This window comes from Anopheles stephensi, chromosome 3 (assembly GCF_013141755.1).
Source record: "Anopheles stephensi strain Indian chromosome 3, UCI_ANSTEP_V1.0, whole genome shotgun sequence".
NCBI classification, from domain to species: domain Eukaryota; kingdom Metazoa; phylum Arthropoda; class Insecta; order Diptera; family Culicidae; genus Anopheles; species Anopheles stephensi.
The window spans coordinates 4,304,969-4,332,934 of record NC_050203.1 but is presented as its reverse complement, the minus strand read 5'-3'; the positions used below and the strand labels follow the sequence as shown (position 1 = coordinate 4,332,934).

The 27,966-nt window shown below is 51.3% G+C and overlaps 1 protein-coding gene across 5 annotated transcripts; it reads right to left on the bottom strand.

Annotated features, from left to right (window-relative positions):
- Window positions 1-115: 115 nt before the first annotated feature.
- On the bottom strand, window positions 116-27,064 carry LOC118510200 (probable serine/threonine-protein kinase tsuA). 5 transcript variants are annotated; one of them, XM_036051734.1, is made up of 5 exons: window positions 24,139-24,349; window positions 22,464-22,751; window positions 13,489-13,638; window positions 9,058-9,845; window positions 116-1,880 (listed from the first exon to the last, which is right to left on the bottom strand). In XM_036051734.1, exons 2-5 carry the CDS (start codon window positions 22,571-22,573, stop codon window positions 1,507-1,509), a joined length of 1,422 nt encoding a protein of 473 aa, XP_035907627.1. In that variant the 5' UTR covers window positions 22,574-22,751; window positions 24,139-24,349; the 3' UTR covers window positions 116-1,506. The 5 variants fall into 5 exon arrangements, with proteins under 5 accessions (XP_035907627.1, XP_035907629.1, XP_035907628.1 ...); XM_036051736.1 differs by having other exon boundaries at window positions 24,154-24,290; XM_036051735.1 differs by having other exon boundaries at window positions 22,464-22,748; window positions 24,139-24,276.
- Between the last annotated feature and the right edge of the window lie 902 nt (window positions 27,065-27,966).

Below are 27,966 nucleotides of genomic sequence, written 5' to 3'. Positions count from 1 at the left end.
ATCTGTCACTGTTCCTCCTTGCTCCGTGTCGTGCCGGGTTGCGTTTGAATTCGTTTGAGACGGATTAGTTTGGAAACGTGCTGAACGGGTGGAAATATTTACAGTCTACAGTTTCTTTTTGTTTGTCTCCCGATAGAAATACTAAATCGAACGAAAAATGCTTCCTCCCACTCTCTTACACCCTTTTCACACGATGCTTTAGTCTTTCTGTTTCTTAATTTTCTTTAAGGGGCTTTCCAACAACAATAAAGAAGATTCTTTGTTCCCCCCTCCCGGTCCCCACCCCTTTTCAGTTAATTTGAATTTTAATAACAAGGCGCCATTTTATTCCTGTGTCGAGTTTTCCTTCTAGTAATGTCTAGTTGCTTGTTCCGTACTGCTACGTTCACTGTATCGAAAACTGTATGCGAAACCGACCTTCATGAGAGAAAGGAGTTTTTTTAATCAAATTTCTTTTAAATATTTTTCTTGTCTCTACTCTTTTTTCTACTCTTTCTGTTGCACTGTTTTTTCATCACCGCGCTTGTTTTACTAAATAGTGTATTTTGTATATCATTATTACACCAAGCCGAAAGTATGCGTCGAAAAACCCTGCAGCAGCAATCCAGCTTTCCCATGCATTGCGCTCTCTCCCAAAATATAGCCTTAGCTAACTTACTAAATACGTTTATTCTAGCTTTTTTTCCTCTCTCTTTCCCTCTCCCTCTCTCTGTTGTTGTAAAGTTCCATCTGTTTGTATTATTCCTTTCTCTCTGTTTTTACCTCCAAAAAAATAGGGTAATTTGTATTTCACTCTGTAATTGTGTTCGTATCTTACCTTGCTGACAATGTGGTTTTTGTTGGCGAGTGTTTCTTCTGTTTTTGGCGCTTTCAGGTCTATTTCACGCAGGTTCATCCTTCTTCCAGCTAGCTTCAAACACACCCTCCTTACTGACCACGCTCACTGCAAAACAATCTTCCCCATATCCTTACAAACTACGAATTTAAATTATGTTTCATATTTCTAATATTCACCAAACGGGTTGGCGACTCACATATATCCCCACTGGACCCTAACCTCGCCCGTCGGAACCAAACGTGTGTCATGGTTCTTCTTACCCTTGTTTTGCAAATGCCCTCGCCTACCTATACACCTATCCACATATCCATCCTAAACCGCACCACATCCCTCGATTAATCCTAGTATCTTGCTTCTTCTACTTGTCACGCACACCACCCATTGGACGTTGGAATGTGTTTTACATTTTTATTTTACATTACACTATTACTTATCGAAACCCGAAGACGTTATAATGAGACGGTAACTCAAGACTGTGTGTGTGTGTGTGTTTGTGTGTGTCGGATCCACTTTTGGGAAACCCTAATTTGTCTAGTCTAATCACACTGCCCACCGACTGTCACAACACGACTTCCTGCCTAGCAGGCCAACAGGAAACCACCCGCGTCCACGAGCCCACCCACAGGTTGGTCGATCCGGCACCGTCCGCCATCGGCCGCCACATCGGATCATTTCTCCTTCAGCAGCTGGTTGAGGAAATCGATCTCGACCTGCTGCTGCTGGATCGCTTTGTTCTGGTTCTTGACGATCTTCCGACAGGCGAACAGCTCCTTGAGCGTTTGCTCGTACTTCTCTTTGTAGTCGACGTTGATCTCCTCCACGCCGCTCCCGTTCGCGTTCACGTTGTGGATGCTGTTGTTGTTGATGTTCGGGGTGGAGGTGGTGATGGTGGTGACGTTGTTGGCGGCCGCCGGCGTTACGGTGAGCTGCGACTTGAGCGACGGTGGTATGACCGCTTCCACCTTGGCGACCTTCAGCTTCTGGTGGTACGCAAAGTCCTCGTCGGCCGAGTTTTGGTAGCTCGAGTCACCTTCGGACGATTCTGGACGAGGGGAAGGAAAAAGAAAACGGCAAGAAGCGATATTAGTTGAATGTGGATTAGATTGGGAAATACTAATGATTCTGAAGATCTGAATCTGAATGGGATGAAGATCTTGATAAACGCTACCGACTTATCACTGTTCCGAGGCTCTTCAATGGCTCTAAAGAGGACCTCCGAGCTGGTTCCAAGAACTTCCAACAATCTCGGGGACTCTGCCCATAACTCACAGAGCCCTCCGTCACTTCGCTTTCGGCAGATAGTTGCTCAGAAAGTATGGAATCATATGGTTTCTTTTAAAAATAGCATAGGAATAAACTGTGCAACGTATTAATCTGATCACGGTTAAGATGCATTAAGCCTCTAGCGATAATTGTTTTACGGCAAATTAGTCGTAAATCCCCCCGTTCAATTTTCATTTCATACTAGTCAACCCTTTCAGAAGAACCGACGACCACATTAAAAGAACTCAGTATATGTTGAAGTTTTAAGAATTGTTATCTCCAATCAAATCCTTACTTTATCTCAAAATGCGCTTGTCTTATGTGAGGGGGCACTCGTAGAACTGGACATTACGAATATTTTGCGATCCACACAGAGTGTGTCTGAGTCATTAAAATCATTTTGACCGAAGAAAGGGTTATCACTGCTGACGCGAAAAGGTCCCGCTTGTCGTCGGTACATTCCAAGAAGTTGTGCCAAAGTCCACAGTCAGACCAAAAGTCAATAAACCGATAATGTCGTCCCCCGACCACACGTCGAACGTAATTCGGACTTCGCGTTGGCGGTGGTGCGGTCCTGTGGCTGGATAGTCACTTTTATTATCTTTCCAAACCGTGTCTTTCCTCCACCATGTGAAGGTCTCCCGCAAGTTCCTGGAATATTGTTTCCGATAAGACATCGCACGCACGCAGGAAAGCCCTTTCTTCTAAGCAACCCACCCAACCGGCTGGGGCGCCGCCTTAGGTCAATGGGCCTTCGGTGGTGGTTAAGCGCTCGGTGGACAATGTTGCGGTGACGGATAGCAAACTGATTGGCCTGACGGACGATGGTGATAACACCGGAACAGGGAAATTGCGGTGTGGATAGTTCGGGGTTCACCAGTTCCCACGCTTCATCACACCATCGGTTGGCGCCTCAGTCAAGAACCGCTTCACAATAGGATCGTGACTGAAGTGACCACGTACCAGAGCGGTAGGCGACTAGGCAAGACCACCACCAGCACCAGCCTTCGCCTTACATAATAAAGGCACCAAGAGGCATGCAACTTACTCCATTTTTCTTCCCTTTCTATAGCTGCTCAGCATAAAAAGAGGAAACACATAAACACACCGCAATAGAACTGGTTTTCGCTTTTTTTGCTGTTATTGTTTACCCGCCACTCAACGATCGGCGGACAAACGGTGATGTGAAGCGGATTGGAATAGGAAAAAAACATGTTTTTCATGCTGATGCATTTCGCGCACCACGAGACCTGCGTGCTCTTGTCCTCACAGTACAGCACGACGGTGTATGAGTGTGTGAGTGGATGAGTGTCCGCTGGTGGTTTGTATGCATTTGATGGCTAAAATTAACCGACCCACTCACTCCACACCCCACACCATCCCAATGGGTGGAAATATTGAAAAGGAAACACATTGCCGCTCCGTTATGCTGCGATGTCTTCTCCTCCTTCTCTATGTCCTCCCTCTTCCACACACACACACACACACACACACGCCGTCAAGGTCAAATGCGCGAAGAAATAAAACCGGTTCTCTTTGCGTGTTAATGCTGTTGTTGCTGCCGTTGCTGGCGAGTGACCGTGGACTTGATCGTGATTAGTTGCCAAGGCATTATTAGGCATCGGCTCTTTGGAAACGCGATGCACACACAGCAGCACCACCACCACCGACGACGACGTCACGTGTTCCGCGCATACCCACAAGAACCCCAAGAGATGGGTGACTCTTCTGCTATGCTATTGCGTGCACTTTAAGGGTTTAGGAGCTGCACCACACGAGCAAGTAAACAAAACAGAATAGTGTAAATGAGGAACAGGAAAAAAGCAAGAGAAAAACTAGAAAAAGGAAGAAGCAAACTAGAGCGAAGAAAAATAACGAAAAAGCATTAAGAAAACGATCCAGAACTAGAACGAATAGAGATAGAAAACAAAAGTAAGCACAGAAACGGAACAAAGCACGTGATCGCGGGACAGACTTGATCAACAAACACACCAAACACGCGAAGCATCGAATGATGAAGATGATAATGATGATGATGGTAGAGGGAACATAGGGAATGGCAAAAGTAGGTAAAAGAGGCGCGAGTAGCATAGCAAAAGTGCGCTTGGTTTGCAATATAAATGCGGGGAGAAACCAACGAATCAAAACAAAAAACAACTTGTTCGCGTCTCTTCTATCTATCGGTTTTCTTTTAGCTTTTGTTTTTTGCTTTTGCTTTTCTTACATTCTTTCAAGACCGATGTTTGTGTGTGTGCGTTTAAAGTGATGATTAATACAAGTGGCACGCGCAGAACTGCATACTTTCATTTTCGTTTTATGTTGCGATCGCAATAAATCAAATCAGAGAGAGAGAGAGAAGGAGATGAAAATGGGGAAGCAAGGATGAATAAAAAACAAACAGCCTTTGCGAAGAGTGTATTGAACTGTTGGCCGATGGAACGAGCATTTTGTATGTCACAACATTCCAGCAGCATAACAACACAGCAGCATGGCCTTAGAAAGGGAGAGCGAGAAGAACATGGAGTGCACGTCAAAACAAGTGGCCAACACGTCACACGTAATTCCATTGTGTCAAATACGGGGTGACCCTCCCTCTCTCTCTCTCTGGCTGATCCTTGTCGTGCTCCACATATTGCGATTCCATTTGTATACGCGACGAATCGGCGTAAGGGGTGGTTTTCGCAAATCGGCGTTGCTGTTTCGAAGTTCGTTGTCGCGTCTCGTCTTAGACGCCACACTTCACTTTCATTCATTCAACAAAGAGACACGCACATACACACTCGCAAGGCAGGGGGGTGGTATCTATCTAAACCGACCCGCCCGTAGGTGTGTGTGTGTGTAAGCTCTCCTTTTTGTTTTGCCATCTGATAAGACCGAGCACATGCGGCGTTTTGTTTTGAACTATTTTTATTTTCTTTATGCTGTATCGTCTGTAACGAGAGCATCGAAGAGAGAGAGCGAGAGAAAATCAACCCCTTAACAGGTGGTATAAAATGCATGTGTGTGTGTGTGTTTGGGGGTGAGAGGGAGAGAGAGCATTAACACAACACAAGAGCGTGAAAAAGTGCGTGTGCAAATGTTGTGTCCGTGGTTCTGTCTGCGCAAACGCCACCACCGGCGGTCGCTTGTTGCTTGTGGCTGTGTTGTTCTTGACTTGCGTTTCACGTGCGTGTGTATTTTCTATTTTTGCACAACACACATTCTTCCCTCTCTCTCTCTCTGTTTCTCTCGCGGTGTTGCTCAAAGCAAGTTTAGTAAATCGAGTTATATGATAAACTTTAGAGAAACCCCAATAATGCGCGATTGCGCGATTTCCCACCCCCCACCATGTGGAGAAGCGATGCTTAGCTAATGACGTTCCTTACCGGCTTTTGTTTTTCCTCGCAAAAACATTCTTTACGCTCCCCTTTTCTTCTTCTTTTTTTCGCCATCCATCCACTGCAGGTCCACTAGGTCAATAGAGAAACGTGCTCTGTGTGGCGCACTTCATTTCACACGCACACTGTTGATGTACAGACATGGCAGCATAATCATAATAAACAGGAGGTTCTATGCCGGGTTATTACACCCTCGTCTGGCGACTGAACACGTGCAAGACATTCAAATTAAAGAAACTAGTTATGTGACTGAAAAATCGCCATCGCCAGAAGAACCCCCTCGTTGATAAGACGAGTGTGAAGGATGCGAAAATTATGATTAGCAAACGTTACCATGCTAAAGAGGGTTGGTGGGACTAGGTCCAGATAGTGTACTATGAGCTTCTGGAAGTCGTCTATATTTCGTTGCTTTTTCATCCTGAAGGAATCACTGAGACAGAATCACAGGAAAATAAAGCTGAGGAGTCTATCTCCAGATAGTCTATTACGAGCTGCTAACAGCTTCATTTTGTCACAGCTTTTCAAGCCTGAGTTAAGACATAAGGTTGGTCCGTCTGGACAGTGCCACGGGACCATGACCCTACTCATACATTGACTTTAACTCAGGTCTCCAGTAGCAGAAAACTCAAACTTTCATCCCATGCCAAATCCCGTACGTATCCAACGGCTCTTCCCATTGGCATTGTGCGTCGCACCACCATTTGCATGCGCGTCAGGTGGGAGGATTAAAACGAGTCCCACTGTGCTGCTGTGACCTTCACATACATACCCTGGTTGACCGACCGAAACAGCGACGGCGGTACAGCGACTTCCAACACAACCGCGGTAAGAAGGAAGCCTCATCAGGAGATGACGCACAAACACACACACACACACACTCGCAAACGGGTGGACACCTCTTTGTCACCCCACCGGAGGACGTGTGTAAAAGCGGACCGCAATGCAAAACCGTCCACCACATATATGGTGTGGTAATATACAACATCATCGGCGAAGCTAACAACCGACCGTTTTTTGAACGCGAAACACAAACAACCATGCAGCGGCGCAGAAAATTGGAAACACGACGAGAGAGAGAGAGAGAGAGAGATAGAGAGTAAAGAGAGCGAGAGTCCAACGATTTGCCCCTTTACGGTACGAAATCGGGATCTGCCTGGATGGCGACGACGACACATCGCCGACTTTGGGGTGTCGAGGAGACGCGCGATTGCACATGCGTGGCCTTCCCTCTCCGATCGGGCTGCACCACCCCGGGTCGAGAGCTGGGGCTCCCCCCCTCCCCCCCCCCCTCCCCCCCTTTCGCTCCATACCCAACACGGACTAGACAGATAAAGCGGAGAAAAGAAAAGTAGAAAAAAGCGGGACGAAATGTCTGCTGCGCGCTACTACTTGTAGAAGGAAGCCATTGTTGTTTATGTAGGTCATGTTTTGATAAAACAAAGCGCGGGTTTGGAACACCGCCATACCTAGAGGTTAAGGCTTCGACGGCAAGGAAATGGAAAGCTTATCCTATCTAAAACGCAACTTATTATCCTGAGGATCTCCAGAATCAAAATGGAAGATCAAGAACACGTCCCACCTCGGCCACGTGTTGAATGAATGGTTTGCTTTCTTGTTTGGAAAATCGAACCCACGCAGGCAGACACCAAAAGAAGTTTGGCTGTGTGTGGGTAAACTGTAGGAAACACGATTTGGGAAAATTCCTCCCGAACTCGCGTACATCTCTTTTCAACCTGCGTGATGGCAAAACGCAACAGTTGGAACAGAGCTAAATCACCACCTTCAGCTATAAGGATTCCGACAACACTTGCGCACACACCACGGAACAACTTCGTCTCGTAGCAACGGCAATGTCTCCAGCACCAACAGCAGCCATGCGCTTTTCTATCCGACCTCTGTCTGCGGCCGGTCGGTCGTTTGTCACATGGCCCCACGCGGAGAAAATTCAGACAGGGCAGCAGAGTACGCTGAAAAGCTAGGGAAAACGGCGCAGAAAAGAACCACTCTCACTCTCTTTCGTTCTCGCGCACTTTAACAATAAAGCACCGGGCCAGATGTTAGCGATTAGAAACCCCCGAACCAGGCGCCCGCATCCGCCGGTCTATATACACACTTTTATGCTCCTCTAGACACAATCGTCCACGCGTATGTTTTTACGTTTTTGTGAATGAACGGTTTGGTAGTAAAAGAGTGTGGTGTGTACATGCACGACCTTAGGTGTTTGCGTGGGGGAGCCTTGAGTGCCATTGACAGGATAACTTCGTTTACTTGGAATTGCTTGGTACAGTTACTGGGGTGTAGCTATATGACGCGTGCGATACACTATTTGTTGGTTTAGTGTGGAAAATCTATGTTCAGTACAAGAATCTCCGGGTCGTAGCTAATCAAGAGGCGCTTGATCTGCACTTCAGATAAGAGGATAGAGCCTGCGTTAAACTAGCTAGACTCACAGTGTTCCAACATTAGCGTGGAGAATTTCGGAGATGAAGTCACTTCTGTTTTAATTGCCCTCCAAGACACAAACCCCAGCTGTCAGATGACAAAGGACGGATCTATCTCAAGACGTGCAAAGTCGTGCTTCAATTCACAAGTTCCATCCATGATCCTCTCTCCGCTGTCTTTCTTCACCAAGAAGAACCACAGTGACGATCACTATAACACACCACCTCAGAAGCAGCTTGAGTTCCAACAGCTTTCAATACATTTTTTTTGTCCTAAACCCCGTGTGCCCCCCCTTCGTCTGTCACAATCGACCCCGCATCATCCGTGCCATGGTTCGACGCACGGAACCATTATCACACACGACACTGGGTTTCCCCCTTACCCGTTGAACAGAGACAGAGACAGCCGTAAAGCAGGAGAAACGTGCAAAAACGCGTACATCTTCTGATCGCCGCGCAGTTACTTGGTGCGGTAAAGCTCCTCCACTGTCGGTGGGAAGAAAAAGAAGACCTCGTCATATATCTTCCCGAGCAGGGAGAATAAAAAAAGAAGCAACGAAGCTGCCAAGATCTTCTTCCACCAGGCAGGCACAGGCTGTTTTTCGTGATCTTCGGAGTGTCCGGGAACTCGGAGTAGTGGTGGTGGTATTGGTAACGGTCGCCCAGCTTCATTAGTGGCTCCGCTGTGTGTTGTTTGGAGCGTAGCACAGGTGAGATGCGATGTGGCTCTGAAACGCGGCACACACATATCTCTATCGCTTGACCTTGATGGTGACACCGGTCGTTAAGTCGATCGGAACCGAAAGCCAGCCATATGTAGTACGTAATATGGACAGTTATCTAGGAGAGCCTCGGTCGGGGAGGAGAAGCCTCTGACTGATTGGGTTCATTAATTCTCACTAGCTTCACATTTGTATGCTATAAGCTGGTCCTCCGAAAGATATCTTACAAACATAGTAGCAACTATTTCCTTGAAGCGCGTAGGCTACGGGCTTCGATTTCCGCCGATCCCGCAACGGTCTAGGCAACCGTAATAGCCATTCCAAGAATCGTTCCGATGCACTTGCACATGATACTCGGAACAGCAGTAAGATAACAAATCACGCTACTAGTCTACTGGTACTGGTGGGAAACCTACCTCCGCCGGTCATGTCCATATCGACCATGTTCAGCCCATACTCGCTATGGTCCCGATGCTGCTGCTCCAAACGCCCTCGCCCACTGCTGTTCAGCTTGCCATGGTTGTGGTTGTGGTTGTGATTGCTCACGTTGTTGTTGTTGTTGTTGTTGTTGCTGTGACTGTTGGCACTGGACTTTTTCGTTGTTACGAGCGAGATCGCTCCACCATTGCTGTTGCTGTTCGGCGACGTACCGGAACCGAAGATGGCCGGCGTGATGGACACCTGCCCGTTGACAAGTCCACCGACAGCAAGCGCGGCCGCTTTCCGCTGCTGTTCCTTCATCTGCTGCTCCTTAATCTGCTGCTGGCGCTGGATGAGGTTGGCAAGTGCGCCGGTAGGTGCAGCCAGTGGCGGTACCGCCCTGTTGCGCTTTGATGAAACGGGCGTCGTCGTCGTGGTGGTAGCTTGACCGCCCGAGGTTGCCTGACTGGTGGCGACCATACTGCCCCCGCTCATGGACGAAGCGGACCGTTTCAGGTTGGTCGGTAGGGCGAGCAGCTGGTTAGCGTTGTGGGATTGGTTCTGGGCGGCGGCAGCCACGGCAGCCGCCATCATCAGCGACAGGTTGGAGTGTAGATTCGGGATCGCCGCCGCCACGGCCGCCGATAGGAGCTTCTCGTCGATCGGTGAGCCAGCACCATTGCTGCTTCCACTGCCTCCTCCTCCAGCACCGCCTCCATTGCCGACATTTGGTTTCGAATCGCTGGTCGCTGGGTTTACCGAGGGAATTGAGCCTTTCTTGAGCCTGCCACGGGTTGTGGTCCAACAATGAGAAGCGTTCCAAAGCGGCAGGCGAGAACCACGCAAGGTGTTAATGAGCGTTCGTGCCACATTTAGGAACCCATCACGCGGATGCGCGATTGAGGACGTGACGGACAGGCAGAAGGACGCCGAAGTTCGTTCCATGACGTCAGTTGGCAGCAGCAACGCGTTTCCATTCCGGGTTTGGGTTTATGAGGGTTTTTTTTTTGTGTGTCCGCGGCATCCATCACGAGATAAAGGACATCATCATCCCAGCGAGGTCATTTCGGAGTGGTTGCGCAGGGCAAAAAAGAAACGAAGGAAGAGCAGAAAAAACATCGTTAGGATACGTCGCAGTGGAATTATCAACTTTTATGCTTTTTTTCTTCTCATCTCCCTTTACCAAAAATGTATCTCCCGGATCCTCAATAATCGACTTACCGGGACTAACAGATAGTGCAAAAAAGTTGAAGGGAAACCATCCGGCAAAAAACGCCCAAGGAGGAATACCAAGGATGGGACACCGAGATGCGTGAATGTTAGATAGAGGACACAGGCCGCCAACTCAACCTCGGCTCGAAGGGGCGAACAATGTGCGAACACGACAAACGCTGTTCCCGAAACAACCGAAACCCAAAAAGCAGCAACGACCAGGTGACCGATCTAATACAGGCCCGTGTACATCTTTGCCCGTCTGTCACACAGTTTTCGGTATCGATTCGAGCCCTGCCAGCCTGGCTGTGCGGTGTTGTAAAGCACGGAGGCCATTAAGCCGAACCGCCGAAAGAGACGGAGAGCGCGAGAGGCACACGCACAGGTAAAGGAACCAGTCCGTCCAAAGGGTATTACAGCCATGTTGGAAGAACCGAAGCGAAACCGGTGCCAACCAGCCAACCAACCTTCAATTCTTCGCTCACGCTTCTGCTCGAGCAGCGGGGCCCGAGCAGTTCGAGGCCAGCCGGGTCCGTTGTGCCCGTTGTCCGTGTCCGTGTAGTCGTGCCGGTAAGCCTTGTGCGGTACAGGTAGCTGGAGTTTGGAACTGGGGTTTCGCCTTTACGGATGCGTTCAAGAGAACGGAGCCAGCCGCTGACACACGGGGGGGAGGACACAGCAAACGAATTGACATTGACGCAAGGGAGAGGACACAAACGCTGTCAAAACGCTGTGTTTTCGGGGTGGGAAGAAGGGTTTCGGCACGAAAAACTGATGACTGTCCGATGCCCGATCTACGCCTCCTACTGGGGGAGGGCAGAACAAGGATGGCAAAAAGTTTCATCCCCAAGAAATTCAGCGTCCATAAGATGGCGCGTGGGTGCTGAACCCTCCCTTTCAGCATCGTGCAATGAGCCCCCGACAAGCTCAGGAAGGTTAACTTCAACTCCCAAAACCGAAGATCCGCAAAAAAAGGGACCACAAGGCACTTCTTCCCCAATTTCGTAGGGATAAAAACTTTCCACAACCCCGGGCTCACATTTTGGGCCTTCCCGCACGGGTAAGGTCGAGTAAATTAGTCTCTCACCGGGCGAAACCCTCACCTTTTGGGCAAACCCCACGGTACCACGGTAAAGACGCACCCGGAGCAGACAACTCCTCTCGGTGCCGGGGAGGGTTCAGGCAGGAGTCAAGGAAATCGATTACCATTAAGTTCTCCTCCGTCGTCAACGGTTTTGGTCGGGTCCGGTCGGGCGGTCGGTCGCGCAGTGCCTCCAAATTCGTTCCCAACACACAGCTCATTTTACGACAAAAACCCCGCGTTGTTGGAGCTTGCGACCGATGGAACATATCGCCAATGATCCGGTGCCAACCTCGGGGGTAAGTTATTTTCATTCGGGAGGAAGCGGGTTGACGCTTACCGGTGCGCGATCTCTTTCCCGCTCGCAATCTCTTGATTCTTGTGCCGCTTAACACCTCGCTCAGAGCATGCCAGCCAGCAGCAGCAGCAGCAGCGCGAGTTTCGTTTTTGAGGTTGGTCAGGTGCTCCTTCTCCCACCACCCCCAATCTCCTCCCCTGGGCTGTCGATAACTTGTGCCTCACCGCGTGTGTGTGTGTGTGCGAGATTTTTTTGTGTCTGAACATTTTCTTCTTTTTTTAGGCACTACCGCACCGCCGCTGATCGCTCGCTGCGCGGTGTAAGCGCGCGTTACGCCCGGCGGAGATGACGACGTCAACATCAGCAAATGCGACCCGGCAGCGAGGAAGAAGACGACAACGACGACACACATCCACCGATCTGCTCGGTGTGACTTTGGTGTGTTTGGGGAACTGAGACTGGTGCGTCCTGCTTTGCAGATCCATCCATCCCCGGCAGATAATGATGAGTAGTGTGGTGTCCACGTCCACGCGGATTCTCGGACATGCATTGGGGAGGGCGACGATTTTTGCGACGACCGACCGATCGACGGTGTACTTTATTCGTCTTCTCGGACGCTAGGATATGTCGGGGCCACCAGCCACCAGAGCACACCTTGTCCACTGTCTTTTTTGTGGACATCGAGGAGGTGTGTGTGTGTGTGTGCGTGCATATCTCCCGAGGAAGATGAGCAAAAAGAAACCAGTCTCTCCTCCGAATACCCTTCGCGGTGGTTTTTTTCCACCTCAGCAGCGTAAGAAGACACTGGTCAGCCAGCAAATAAATAAACACTCAACCACGTACGGAGGTAGAGAGCTGTACAAAAAAAAGTTGGAAGGTTCCTTACTGGCGCAATAACATCGGGTGGCGATCGGGAGTAAACCGCTGGGTCGGCGGCTCGGGGGACCTCTTTTATCACTCGCCGGGTTTTGAGCCCCAAACTGATTTTTGGTGGACTAGAGAAGCAACAAAAAAAAAGGTTCCCAAACGACACTCAAACCATAAGGAATAGAGCGGGTTTGAGAATTTCTGCCAACTCGACCAAAAGCCCCAAAGCAATCGCCTGCCCGCACGAGAAGGCCATCGGATTTTGATCGCCAGGCCGGAATATAGCGCGCTGGCAAGCAGTAAAATAAGAAACCCCCGAGCCAACAACGCACACACACACACACAAACACGCACACAACCCGGGTGGGTAAGCCGTGCAAGCAAATGCCCAGAAAGATCCGGAGGGCAACCGAGCCGAGATGTGCGCAATACCGTCCTTCTCGGTTTTTGTGGACCGATCAGAAAGCGCTCGGCCCCGAACGGTCCAAAGGTCCAACGCATCATCATCGTCACCGTCATCGTCATTAGCGTTACCAACCGCGTCCGGTCATCGGAGGTCCGGTCCCTCTCGTACGGTCGCGCGCCGTATTGCCCGTACAAGCGCTTTCGGTAATCGTTCCACACCAAATCCGGTCCCGTGCGGAGCGTGTGTGCGAGCGAGCATCGTGCGCGCGAAGGAGACAGCTAACACGAGAGACAAAAAAAACGCTCACAAAGTCCAATCTTGTACACCCAAAACCGAAAAAAAAGGTTTTCCAAAAAACACCAAAGTTCCCCGCTGCCTGGATCGATCCCTCTTCTCGGCAATGTCCTCAGCGCTTGCTTACCGCCGCTCGCTACCTCCGGTACAGGCCGGCCAGCATCCCTCCGGTTCTCAACTCCACCCATCGCCAAGGATTCCCTCCCAAACGGCGAGCCGAAGACAACACCCTTCCAATTCCGAGATGCTGGCGACTGTGGAAAACTTACCCTTGGCTGAAGAGATTGGCATTGTTGAAATCCGTCGGCTGAAAGTGGTCCGAGCAGATGCGGGAACTTTTATACAGATATTCGGGCCCGTTCTCGTCGTACTTTTTGTAGAGCTCCGGACGGTTGCAAAAGTCGACCCACTTCTTGCAGCTGCATTTTGCGGTGGATATAGGGGGAGAGAGAGAGAGAGAGAGAGAGAGAGATGAGAAGAAAGGAGTAAAAACATGGTTAGTATCACGTGCGGGATGAGTAGTAGAAAGTATGGCAAAGGCCCTCCCAATGTCTCCAAAAATCTAATCTAAAGCTTGTTGTCTTGATTGGTCCCGGGTATATTTGGTTTGTACGCCTTCTGGATGAGGAAGGTAAAGGGCCGAGCTTGGAGTGTGGGTCGATAAGCAATTAGCAGTTGTACGGTAACTCCCCAGATTCCAGCGAGCTACCCGTGCCTGCTACTAAAAGGCCAGCTTAGGTGAGTGCGCGCATCCCAGAACTGCGCCGTGCCGCATCCGTCCGCGCGCGGGCTGAGGGCGACGACGAGCAGGAAACCTGCCCGGTGTGCGCACTCTGTCAAGTTGGTTCGAGGTCGGGCGCGGGCCCTGGCGTGATTACTACCCAGCCAGGGATCTCGGCATTGGCTCGTGTCGCCGAGAGTTGGTAGCAAAGAATGTCGTAATCATCGCCAATGAAAAAATCCAACATCACACACACACACACATACAGGGGAGCGCGCGCTCGCCAGCTCGCCAGGCACTAGTGTGGCGACCGCTCTCGGGCTCGTCACCCAGAGGGGTTTGGCTGATTTTGCTTTGGCTAGCGACGAGTGCGCGCGCGACAATGACGCCAAACAGCGCACACCACACGGCCGGGCCACCGACAAGTAGTAGCAGTACTACTACGCACGAGCAAACGCTCTTCTCGATCACCGCGGGGTAAAGCTGGAAGTGGTGGTGCGATAGAGTTGGAGGAATTGGAGGTTGGTGTGGTTGTGATTGCTCGGAATGGGGCACAATGACCGACGATGACGGACGTCGGCTCTCCGCTGGGTCTGCTTGCCTGCTGCACAGCACAGTTTGCCAATGATGTTACACAGCGACAAGGGTGGGCTGGGTCGTCGACTCGGTGTTGGGCAGCGGGACGAAGGGGGCGGCAACGGGCCGAAGAAAAAGAATGCCACACCGAGAAACCGAACGACCGACCGAAAGACCGAAACCAACCGCGACACCACCAGGGTCGCAGGGTTGCTCGCTCGTTTGGGGTACAACCCCGTACATGCCACCCCACACTGGGATCTGGGTTGTAGGGGAGGTGCGGGAACGGTGGGCCATGGTTGGGTTGGTCGGCTGTGCGCTGTGTGGCGGCGCATTGTGGCTTCTTCTCTCCCACACACGGCAGAGCGCCGGAGCAAAGGAAAGGGGACACAGGTCGGTTCGAACAGGCGATTACGGGCCGTGCACACCGTCGACTTGCTGTCGCCGCCATTTGCCGGACCTTACACCGCGCACCGTACCGTAGAGATATAACTCACCGGACGTTGTGTGCCGGGGCAGAGAGGGGGAAGGGTGGCCAACGCGGGGAAATAAGCTCACATACACAGACGGCAGCGATTGCTAGCGCGCGCGTCCGGGAACGTTCGGACCTGGCGACCGATAAGAAAAATCGTTGGAACGCCCAGCGCCCCCTCGATGCGGGCGATGATGTATGTACGACTCGTGACGGGGACGTACAATGTGTACCCTCTGTCATCGGAACACACGGCTTGAGTCAGCTCGATGTGACCTATATCACCAACTGCATCCACCACCGACGAGGTGCTCCAGAACAAATCTTCCCCGAACTTTGGAAGATCTCAAACACAACAAAATACAAGCCCCTCAACAAAATAGCCCACCATTAAGGTTATGGTCTTCAAAAAGCGGGGTGAAGATCTTCTAAACCCCGGCACCAACCAACGAGACCTTTGGCTTGCGAATTCCAGCCCAACAGTTCAAGGTTCCTTTCGAGTACCTTCTCTACACACCCATCAACAAAAAAAAGGCTCCCCAAGATGCAAGCTGTGCTGTCGTTGTGTGCCACGGAATCGATGAAGGACACAGCAAGCCAGCCGAGCCGTTCGCGACCCATCGCAGTGTGTCCAACGGTGTTGGTGAGAAAGGTGGCGGGACACAGAGCAGCAACAGCAGCAGCCAGGGTAGTTGTGGATGAAGGTTTCATTTTACTCGTGGCGATCTTGTGTGCTTACCGTTCTTCTTTTGCCGATCCTCCTCGATCGGTTGCACCACACACATGCGCGCACTACAGATCTCACCCTCTGTCCCATCCTACCCCGTGACTCGATTTGTTTTTTTTTCGGCGTGATGGTTCTTCATTTTCGTCTTCCTTCTTCCGAACTTCTGATGCCCCCGGTGCGATGCGTCCGGTGCATCATCATCTTTCATGCTGGCCCCCTTCCGAACGTTCTCTCTCCCATTGGGCATGTAGTACGCAGGACGCACACACAAACACACGCAGGAACGCAGAAGGAAGCCGAGCAGCTGTCGTCATTGCATAGCCCGTGGAGAAACTCTCCTTCTGTCGTTAAAGCCAGCCAGCAGCACGCCAGCTTCTGATTGCTGCCCGCTCTTATGCTTCGTTGATTACTGTTGGACTCCCTCCACTCGGATCTCGGCACCAGTCAGGGCCAAGTCTCTCGGGTACGCCTGCAGGACTCCCAGCGAACACGGCATAAGTACCTAGGTATAAAACTCCCCAAACCGACCCCTACTCACAAAGCTCCCAGAAGGTTGAAGTAGGACTGCTGTACTCCAAAAAAAGACAGGGGAAAAAATCCACAGGGAGAAGAAGTCCTGCGTGCACCAAATATCAAACTTTAAGGGCCAGTCAACTGGTATCAGGAACAAGCATATCTGGAGTTGGACGACATATGTCGCCCTGTTCGGTCGGTTTTTCCTCCAATTTTCGGCACCACCAGCAACAGCAGCAGCAATAAGTCGAAAGGAAGGGTCTCATCGATGCCTGCCAGCTGGCAAACCAGCCATCGTCTTACCGGGGCTTCATCACACACACACACACACACACACACCGAAAGGGCACGTCGCAGGCAAGTCGTTGGGTTTCCTTACCTCCCCCAGAGGCCTGGTGTGCCCGACGAGAGCGTCCAACACAAAACAGCGTAAAGGGGCTGGACTCGCAACACCTGTCAGTGTTGCCCATGTATTCCAGCGCACCAGGCAGCTGGAGTTTAATGGGTGCCTCTTGGCCGGTTTTCGTCCCTAGGGCCTCCTTTAGCGTAGTAGTCGAAAGGGAATGTACAAGGAAAAGTGGTGCCTGTGTTTGTTTTGTCCGGAGAGCTTTCTTAACATTAATTACTCCAGTTGGGTCATGGCAGTCGGGAAGATACCTTGGGCATTACCAGATGAATTTTGCTACGTTTAACCTCCAATGATCGATCTCAAAAATTGCAGAATTCGATTTTGAACTCAAAATTCCAGCGATAACGCTTATCGGAGGACACTGTTGGTTTGTTGGAAATGTGACTCAACTCACAACACTGTATGCCAGAGATTCTGCAGTTTTACCAGTCAATTGAAATTTACAACACAGAGCCCTAGCTCCCTGTCCCAGACCTTAACCCTTAGCCGGCGGGTTGTGGGACCGTTTCCACGAAAAGCTCGCGATAACTAACAACAAGCCTGTGCGATTAAGCACCCCATTTTGTAAGAGCCTCCTTCTACAAAATGGAGGAAGCACAGGGAAGAAGCATATGAGTGCTCCCCCATATGCTAACTATTAATCACCGATCGACAGATCGACGGTTCCCTGAGCTTGTGCTTAAACGCCTTTAAAACTCGATGGGTCCACAATGCTTCGAATGGTCAAACTCGCCCGGGCGCGTGGGATAGGCGCGCGCGTGTGAGTCATCTGCCGACGGACGGGGTGGAGTGGCACTGCTGGCAATCAAAGGGGCATAGCAATTGGCAAACGCTCAACTCGGCACGTACCACCAATGAATCTTTGGCACATAAAACTGTCCGCATTTTGGCAGGTTGGGTTTCCTCGTTGGAAAGCTATACCTTTGTGTCAGGCGGTAGCGATAATGACCATCTGCGGGAGGCTCACACACACACACACAGAGCGGCTGTCGGATGTGCGGGTATATTAGGTGATCAGGTACTTTGGGATAATTGATTTTACGAGCCGGGAAGACTAACCTTTCCCAATCTATCCCTAGGAAGGGAGGAATTTGTAACAAAAAGTAAGGCGAGTTACAACCCCTTTTGGGGGTGAAAATTCTACCTCATGATTCAACCCATCTATCCCTAGCTAGTCGTCCAAAAATAGTAACCCTGGAAGATAGAGGAAAAAATTGGCCCCGCGTTTCAAGAATTGCATGGCTGCGATAAAGATCGAAAGCTTTTCCAGGAAGTGACATGACTTTCGCAATGCGCGCCGCTCAATACCCCACCATCGATCCCGATAAGAAAGTCGGTTTCGCACGTCCAGAGCTCACCGCTGCGCATCACGAGACCCAGAGAGCTGGCTGAAGCAGCTCCAGGCATGTTTTGGAGTATTTTTTTTTCTCGTTGGCCGGATGACACACAATCAAACCGTGCGGGTACGTGATAACGCACCGTGCATTGCTGATACGGTCGGCCAGGGTACAACCAACCGGATCAGGCACACGGTACGGTCCAAGTGTGAAGATTGGACCCATATGACGATCGCCCCAAAAAGAGGTCATCTGGTCAACATATTCTGATGTAGTTTTGGAGATACGCGGAGATCTCATCCAATTTCCTCGATTAGCTAGGCCACCCAGCAAAGGTGCGCTGAAGCCCGCGATATGCCCGATGGCCTTGCCACGGGCACATGGTCAGAAGTCATCATGTGAGGACCACCGTTGATGGGAGCACTGCGTGGACAAGCGACTCCTCCTCCGGTAAGTTTTTTCCACTTCCCCCACCACACGTGAGCACGCGTGTACTTAACTGCTGCACTGGGGCAAAACCGTTTCCCCAAAGCCCACCGCCTCCTCCTCCCCCTCACCCTCGCTTCCGCGGACCCACCATCAGTCTCTCGTACGCGGTGTCGTGTTGGTGTACTGATCGCCCTTGCAGCTGCCCCACTGCTGTTTCCTCTCTTGCCCAGTGCTTCCGCCCAAAAGCACCTCTACCCTCGTGGGGCTTCTCGCCGGGGAGTTCCTAACCGACGTTGTGTACTCGCCACACACACACACATACACATGTATTGAGTTGGTAGTGCCAGTAGGGCACCCTCGTAAAGTTTTTTTTTTTTTCGCCGATGGCGATGGCTCCAAAACGTGCTGCCTGCCCCACTGGTTTCCCTTGTCTACCGAGTCCACAAACTCGGGAGCTGGAGCTATGGAACGACGGCTTTGTGACTGTACTGCACACGCACTGGATGGCATCTCTTTCTCGGGCTCTCTCTCTCTCTCTCTCCCTTGCTCGCTCGCTTGCGCACAGCGGCGGTCGGAGTTGGCAAGCGACCAACAACAACACCACAACAGCTCGATCGAGAGCCGGCGCAGCGAACTTGGGAATGTGTGGTTAGCTGGTTGTTTGTGAGGCACTGCTGCCGCTATTGCTGCTGCTGCTGCTGCCAGATCCACTTGAAGCGATGGAGCGGGCGCGCTGGAGTTGGAAGCAGACGGGGGTGTGTTAAACGCGTGATATCAGCTACTGATGATGCAGGCGGACGGCGGCGACCGTGGGGAAAGTGGCTGGACGGGCGGGCGATTACGAATGGATGTGGATTCTCGAGTTCGATTCGAGCGAACCGGAGCGCGTTTCGTGATGGTGGTGCCGCTCACCGTCGACTGCCCTGCCTGCCTGCCCTTCCACTCTACCGGCCAGCCCCAACCCTGCCGACCCGCTCATTTGTCCGTGTCATTTGTCGCGCTGCTGGTGATGCGGCACACCACCATCATCATCATCGTCGGCGTCAGCATCATCAGCAAGTTCCTGCGGTCCCGACCGAACCGAAAGCGAAAACATTGCGTTGATTGGGAAAAACCACCTACCATAAAGCCCGCCGTTCTGTCCGTCAGCTGCCGCGATGAAAGGAAACTCGGCGTGGAGGATGAGCACCCCTTACCCCCTCTCTACTCTTCCACTGCTGCTGCGGGTTTTGTGGAGCGCCGCTGTGTAGCGGATGCGCGTGCAACAACACCAAGAGCCAGTGCCGCGCACAACCGGAGAGAGACCATCATCATCACCATCATCATGCCAAATGCCGGATGAACACCAACACACCAGCGCCAGTGATGTTCAAACACACATCGCGACACTCTCGTGCGATCGCGCGCCACAGCAGTTGCGATGGATGATGATGATGCCAATGGCGGTCTGTCGGTCGGTCGGTCGGTCACTTGCTACGGTAGCGCAGATCGGGTGCGGGTGGAGGGGGGGGAGGGGGAGGGGTTCGCGCACGGGAGGAAGGGAAGGAAGTTGGCTGGCAGTGATCATCACCATCGAACGGCTACTAACACTAGCGCAGCCCAGCAGCAGCAGCAGCAGAGTACCACCAGCGAGCTAGTGGCGCAGCTAGCAACCGACCAGCCAAGTTCGTCCGGTCGGTTGGTTTTATCCACGCAAGCACACAGTTGGGGATTTTGTTTCTTTTTTATGCATGATCATGTGTCTGTGTGTGTGTGTGTGTATTTTTTCTTCCTTTTGTTCGCTCAGCTGCCACATTGGAACATGCCATGCAGAGGCAACAGCACCAGCAGCTCGGCAAGGTTTTTGGGGCAAATGGTGATCCTGTTCCACACCTGTCACTACATCCTCCGGGAGGCGTTCCAGTACCGGCGAGGCGATGTAAACTGAGAATCCAAGCGAATCCGCCCCCAAACGGTCGTCCGATCATTCTAGAAGCGATCGATCGAAAGTGGGGTTGGGAGTATCGCTCTGGACGAATGTCGGTAGGCGAAACCTTGGGAAATTCGGCATATTGAAGTTCAGGTGATACTTCTTTAGCACAAAAAGCCTACAAAAAATTCAAATTCATCTAAAATCATTCGGTTTTCCCAGAATTTCGCAAAGACAAAATTAGAAGCTAACTTTCCCCGAAAACTAAGCAAATATTACCTTTCAATCCCAAAAAGGATCTTTCGCTCTTCGTAATGGGTTCGGTCCCCCGGCATGGCCCCTACGTACCATGGGAACTCCCAAATCGTCGTTCAATCATCGAGAGTTTCTTGCACCGGCCGTGGCCAGCAAAAAAATCAAAAAGGGAAGGATTTCGTCCACCACCACCACCATGCTCTGACGGGGGGCCAACGGTTGATGGTTAGTATCGAAACCGCCCGTAGCGAACCGCTCGGAAGGGAAACCGACGGACAGGACAGGCCTCGATTACACCCCGGCCGTCCCACGCGACGAAGCGGAGCATATCGACAACTTTGCCACGCCAGCTGCCGGCGTATAAATTGAAGGAACACGATGAGCGTCCGTTCGTCCGAGCAGGAGAGAGCGATTGCGAGGGAGAGAGACACAAAGCGAGCTGGGCATTTCACCCCTCGAAATCCAATGATGGCCACCGGAACACACACACAAGCTCAACTCCACGGGAAAGCATTCCCAAGGCCTCGTGTACCCGCCGTCGATGGGTTTCATCATCACGAGCTGCACCGGGTATAAGAAATGGGATCCGACACGAGGTGACGTCGTGACGGGGACGCTCGAATATACACCCCGGACGACTAAGGCCAAAAAAAAAATCCCCGAGAAAAGCCCAAAAACCCAAACCGATGCCGATGAAGGTGACCCAAACGATGCGCGCGGCGCGCATACACACCCAGGGACGGACGGAATGGACGTATAACTCGGGTATTCGGGCTCTTCCCTTTCCAAGCTACGAGTTTTTGTAAGCGCGTGTGGCCCTGTGTGTGTGTGTGTGTGTGTGTGTGTGTGGATGTCGGTCCAAAAACGCCAAAGAGCAGAGCGACGGTACGGTAACATCAGCAGCAGCAGCAGCAGCAGCACCAGAGCAAAACGGCTCGGCAAACCCCTGGCTTTTGCGGCCCTTTTGGTGGAAGAGAGGGAGGAACTCTCCAAGTCCCAAGTTCCAATGCCCATGCCGGCCGACAGAAACGTCGGCGCGACGTCGATGGTGCTGCTGCTGATGATGGCAGATGGTCCTTTTTCCAACTTCCTTTCGCTCGTTTCGCCAGCCAGCGCCGCCAGCCCGTCCTGTCCCGTCCGCGCATCTTTGCCTTGCGCCCTTTTTTCCCCCTCGGTATTTGGCTTTCCTCGACGTCCGGGAGGCGTCGTCCCCTACATTTTCCTTGCGTTCTTCGCTTTCTTCGCACAGCCCGCAGGCCGCAGGATCATCGTTCGGGATCCCGTTTCTTCCTTCAGCGCTTCCTTCACGCGTTGCGTGCCAGTTGTTGCGTGTGTCGTTCGCCACACCGTTCGCTTGCATCGGTGTGGTACGGGGACTTTGGCGAATCCCTCGACCTGCTTGGGTCGCCATAGACGCGGGTAAGGACTCCCGAACGATTCATCGCTTTATTTTTTGGGTTTCAGTGGTATTGGACTGGCGGCTAATGCCGGCACGACTCTACCTTCCTTATATCCAGGGCAACATCGGCAACACTGTCTCTGCCATGCCAGGTGGAAAGTTAACCATTCTGTGGACCCAGGGCAAGGGCAGTCGGCTGCCAACCGATGTGTGGCTGGAAGAGTGTGTTCCAGGCCAGCAAAAAGGAATGAAGAAAAACTCACATCCGGCCATCACAGAGTGTGGCGTTGGGCTTGGGACTCGCTGACGCATCCGGTCGTATTAGTTATTATAGACTGCTGAGACTGCAGATTCTAGGTATTATATCGTTTTGCTCATTTAAAGCAACAACCTGCTAGGACTTCCAGTTTATCCTAGATTAGATCCAAAAACCTTACACCCGTGGAATCAGTTAAAGAAGCCTGATAAGAGAGCCTGCACTACTTGGTACTACTTACAGGTCGGCATCTCGCGGAAAGCGGAAATAGGAGCGTGTGTTGGCCTGGTTCAGCAGCTGCCGATTGCGGCAGCCAAGGACGAGACAGTGACTTCCGGAGATTTTTCCCATCTCCGCGCTGCTTATCTACACACGTACACACACACACACCAACAAAAACACACAACTACCACTTGGACACTTGCACTCGCGTCCAGGTGACGAAAGATAACGCAGCCTCTGGCAAGCAAGTGTGACGTTTCGATATCACCCGCGCACTTTATTGATCACTTTCGGAAGATGGAATCTGCTGTAAATGAGGAACATACGAGCACTGAGCCGATTAGTGCCAAACCAAAACAAAGCTCTGCTGACTCACACACTTGTGCACCGGGTGATGTACGGCTACGTATGCCGCGCGTCCTTAGTAACGTCAGGAGGCAAGACACGACACACGAATGGCGGCCGGGCAGCACAGCTCTATCTACATCTCGTGAGCTTCTTCCCTGCTCCCCACCACCTATCAGCAACAATCCCCCGCTTCCCTCCCCTTAAAGATTCCTTCCGACTCGCTCTCTCTCTCTCTCGCACAGATTCTCGTAGTCGGAAGCACGTCGTCAGGCGTTGTAGGCCCGCGATGAACCGGATCTCCACACCAAATCGTGGAAGACACCCGTTGCGTGTCCTCACCTTCCTTTGTCTTCCCTCCAGCAAGGGGAGATATACTCTGGAAGGTTCAACCAGGGTATGGGTAGGAAAAAAAAATACACACACATACACCTTCCGAGATGGATGTGACGCCAAACTCCCGCGTCCCTAGGTCACCCCGTACTTCCAACCGGGCAGAGCGAGAGAGTGAGGCAGATTCAGAGAAAAAGGGCACAGGGCGGGAGGTGCGGTCGTGTGACACAATGGCGATGGGACTGCTGCTGCTGCTGCTGCTGCTCGGCCGCGTGCTGTGTTCGTGCGTTAGTGCCCAGTTCAACGATAAATGGCCGAGGGTGAGCAGATTTCCCTTTTTTGCTTCCCTTCTCGCCTGTCCCGCCACACTCCACACCGGAACAAAGCACACGCACTCGGTACCCACACAGCACATAGGTTCCACCTCCCACTCCCCCCCCCCCCCTCTCCACCCGTTTGTTCTCAGCTCCGAAACAGGGGGTTCCAAATACCGACCCGAGTGTGCTGCGGTTTCCGGTACACAAACACACAAAGCCACGGTCTCGTTCAATGGGATGGATGGATGGAATGATTTTTTTTTTCGCTTCGCATTAATTCCTTTCCACATGGAGGCACATACACACACGCACACGAACATAACCGCTGGGATGCCCGGGATGACGGTCGCCCGGGATTTTGATTTCCAGTTGGAGGACAAATTCCCTTTAAAAGGGTAATTCGTGGAACGGATAATGCGGAGGGGTTAGGTGGATGGATGACACGGGCAGATCAAATGGGACTGACCGTTTGACCGGGTGTGTATTCGTGTGTGTGTGTGTGTGAGAGAGGGGGAGTGTTTCATCGACCGATATCGATAACAATAACAATACCACTAATCGTTTAAGTATTGGCCGGATAATGCACGCACATACACACACACATATTCGCACATAGCTGTACACGGTAAGAACGCAATGGACAAAGAAGGATACTCCAACAGGAGCGGCACTCAGCCAGCTCCGGCAAATCTTACGTACACAAGAAACACGCACACAAAGAATCGTAGCTTTTTCCCACAGTGGATGCACTCGGTAGGCAGCCAGACACGCACGCACGCACGCACGAACGCATGAAAGCGAACCGCCGATAAGGGAAATAAACAAACACGTGAACCACGGGTACCGGACCGGATACGACAACCGAGCAAAGACACGCGCGTTCCCGGTGGGGTCTCACTTAGAATTGACCACTTTACCACGGCGGTTGTTTTGAGCACGGATCGCATCTCGTTTGTGAGAGAGAAAATGCAAAAGAGAGTGAGAGAACAATGTGATTTCCAGGGGAGAGCAACCTATCGAAACAAAATTACGAACTTATTGAAAATAATTACTTTAAAGAGGGAAGATGTGATGAAAATGTTTCAAAATATTAAGTCAACTTTCCACTACTTAGCAATAGAGTGAAACTATAGTTTTTATAACAATAAAAGCAAGCAAATTGTGATCATTTTCCGATGTGTAAACCCTGCGCTGTGTAAGAAAATGCCCGCGAGAGAAGCTAGAGGGAGAGCAAAAAATGAGAGAGAGAAATCTTTACTCGCATCCTTAAGATACATTTACACGGCGGATTGTTTATGCCATGAAACCCTACAACAGTCTCAACGTGCGGTGTGTGCGTACGGCGGTCTGTCTTTAATTCGCCAGCAAAAGCATGGAAAACGTGCTCACATTGGGAAAATTTGGTATCGACAAACGTTTGGGTAAAATTGAAGGCTTTTTAAAAACTATTGCTTCTCCGCCTTTGGAGAGTTGAACAAATATCCAAAATCTTTACAAACAACCGAATCCATAACTAGTTTAAAGCATAAACTAGTTTCGATTCTGACCAATTGGTAGCTATCAGCATTTGGATACAGTTCCCAACGCTTTAGCTCGGGCAAAATTGTTGCATGAGGTTCTGGCAAAGAAGCTTCGATATTCAACCGTATTTTCTCGCCAAATTCCTAGTTCCAATCAGCTTTTTAAAACGAATCGTGCACAGCCCTTCTTCCAGCTAATGAGATGGATTTCATCACGTTACCTGGACGCAGCTTTTGCGCGATTAAAGTGTAGCGTTCCTTGTCACCTCTTGGCGATGTAATGTCGAAAAGCGCATCTCCATTCGATGAACCATCGTCCATACCTTTCCCGCAATCCAGCCATTTCCCTTTAAACACACGTAATATGGCCACCCCCTGGAACAGATCCTGGAACACGTCAATCGATAAATCACGGACGAGAACTTCCCGGGGGTTTGAATATGCGTTCCCTACCGTGAACTCGACCCGAGAGCCAAATATCTGCGAACAAGCTCTGACCCTAAATATCGATCGATAGCAGCACCCATCCACCCGCCAGTTCCTGCGCCCAGCATTCCTGGCTAGCATCCTTCCTTCTCGGCCCAGGAATATGCCCTTCTGGCTATCAAAACAGCTATTTCGTGGAGAGTAACAAGGATACGGCAAAACAAAAAATCTCCACCAACACACGCGTATCACAGTTCACTCTTCCCGCCACCTCTCGGACGTCGTACCCCAGACTCGGATGTCCTTCTGCCCACCAAAGAGCATCCCCGATGCGTTAGCCGACCCCTGGCAGAAGACGTTTTTGTAACACCGGGCAGAAATGAAGGAAGGGGATGTGCAAGTCAAGAAGTGAGGCGAAAAAAACTTTTCCAACCCCTCCGAGTAAGCTACGGCCCAGTTTTCATCCCGAAAAACCTCGAAGATGATGACGACGGCGGCCATCGGACCGACCAACCAGCGCGTTGGAGGAAACTTTACCAAGAACCCCTCGACTAAAATGGATTCCTTGGCGGTGAAATGGGTTCCCCCGCGCTTTGACTTTCGTGCCACCGCCCTCCTCGCAAAAACGGAGGTGAAAAGTCCGGCAAATCACTTGCAGTCGGAGCGGGAAAGACTCCACACGCTTTCACGCTTGTTGCTATGCTCGTACAGATTCAACGGATGCTACCATTTAAGTTCTCGGCGATTACTCACCATCAGGGGCAGTCATGGCGTTTTATGGGGGACCGTTTTTCCGCCTAAAACGAGTTCCAGTTCTTCTTCTTTTTCAGTCAAACGACCAATACACTGGAAAATGGGAAAACTGATCCAAGGTACCTTGGTTGCCGTAGTAACTATGGAGGAGCAGATATGAAGTTGTTTTTTTTTTTCAGAATTCATAACAGAACTGCGAGTTTTGGAACATCGTTCTGCCAATAAGTAGAAATCCCATCCTCTTCAGCTAAGAACCCGGGACAGTTCCACGACTTCATCCAAGCCAACGACAGTGAAACGGAAAACTTCCCGCTGTACCCAGATTCTGACTAAAAACCTTGGCCATCTTACGACGAAACGCTCAAGAAACTCAGCCACGGTCATGACGCTGTGTGGGATGATGAAGCTTTGCTCCACTCAGCTCTTAGCAGTCAACGGTTGCTTATCGATCCAAAAAACTGTACGCCAGTTCCTGGCAACTTTCCTCGCAAAGCACTTGGAGCTGTTGCTATGGCAGTATTTGCGGTTAGACAGTGTCGGGATCCAGTCACGGAGGGTATCTAGGAGTTTGTGTCATATTTGGGATAATGCGCTACTTACATGACAACATCCTTCGGAAAGCAGTACAGGCTGCAGTAAGGGCTCCGGCTGTTGGTACAACCCTTCACGGAGCAGTAGGACGGTGGCATGGTAACGGCCTGCTGATCTTCTTAATGCCTCACGAAACGCAAACAGAACCACCCGAAACCCGTCGCCGTCAACAACCAACTGTTGGTCTTTTTGTACTCACTCTCTCTCACTTGGAACCACCGTGTGTATCCAAGGGTTCCCGTCACTGTCTAGAATTTTCCCCCACGGCACGGGTAGGCAGCTGTGGTCAATATGTTTTTCGAAAATTGCCAAATGACAGCGCTAAGGAAGAAGAAGTTGATGAAAAAATAACCACATCCACTTCAATCTGATGACGACACCGGAAAATCACAGACACACGTATGCACACTTTGCGTCCGCCAGGAGGGAAGCTGTGTCCGGATGGTGGCGGGTGGCTGGATTACAGTCGCGGAACTCAAGCCGACTGATGTACAGAAATATCTTCTTCGAGCACGAGCTTCGCTATTTCGTCATGCCACACGACCCCGTGCACAGTTCGCGCAGTCCGGCTGGACTAGATAGATTCTTCGGGTTCGCATCCAAGAACTAGCTGCTCTTCAAGAACTGAAACTAGCACCACGTTTCTGATCGCTGGCAAATGGAGAAAAGCTGGCTCGTCGGACAATTTGCTCGTTCAATTTTACACTTTACAACACATTCGCACACACACACACACACGCACAATGCACTCCGGTGGCCATCCGTCACATAGCAGATCTGGAAGCGTACTGGTCGGCACCGATTATTTTTTTCCGTACGATTCCTCACCAGTTCCTCGGCAGCGATTGCTAGGATCGCCAAAACCTAAATGAGCAGGTGCTAGCAATAAAACAGCGCTCCAAACTCCCGCACGTAGTTGGCGCTGAGCGTACCGACAACCTCCCGACCACATCAACCAGCAGCTCGCGAGACCACTAAACTGCTCCGAAGTCTAATGAGAAGCACCTCGCCGTGTCGCAGTCGGCGTGGGATGATGCTGCGTTTCGAATTGCGTCTCCGTGCGCTGTCGGGGAGCGGTGTCGCGCGAGGGTTTTCCAACGCCGGACGAACGGATGAAAAGTTATTTCCACCCATCATATCGGCACCCGTCAGTCGGTCGGTCTGCCGGTCGGTGGCCCCCGAATGCGCGGCGACCTCCTGACACTTGTTCCGTACCCGTCTCGGGATGTTGGGAAAA

Excerpts from the sequence above, each read along its gene's own strand:
- LOC118510200 (XM_036051732.1), bottom strand. The coding sequence starts at position 24,386 with ATGCGATCCGTGCTCAAAACAACCGCCGTGGTAAAGTGGTCAATTCTA. Across the intron at positions 9,846-13,488 it reads GCCAATCTCTTCAGCCAAGG|GCTCAAGAAAGGCTCAATTC; the intron begins GTAAGTTTTCCA and ends AACCCGTGGCAG. Across the intron at positions 1,881-9,057 it reads TATGGACATGACCGGCGGAG|AATCGTCCGAAGGTGACTCG; the intron begins GTAGGTTTCCCA and ends CCCCTCGTCCAG.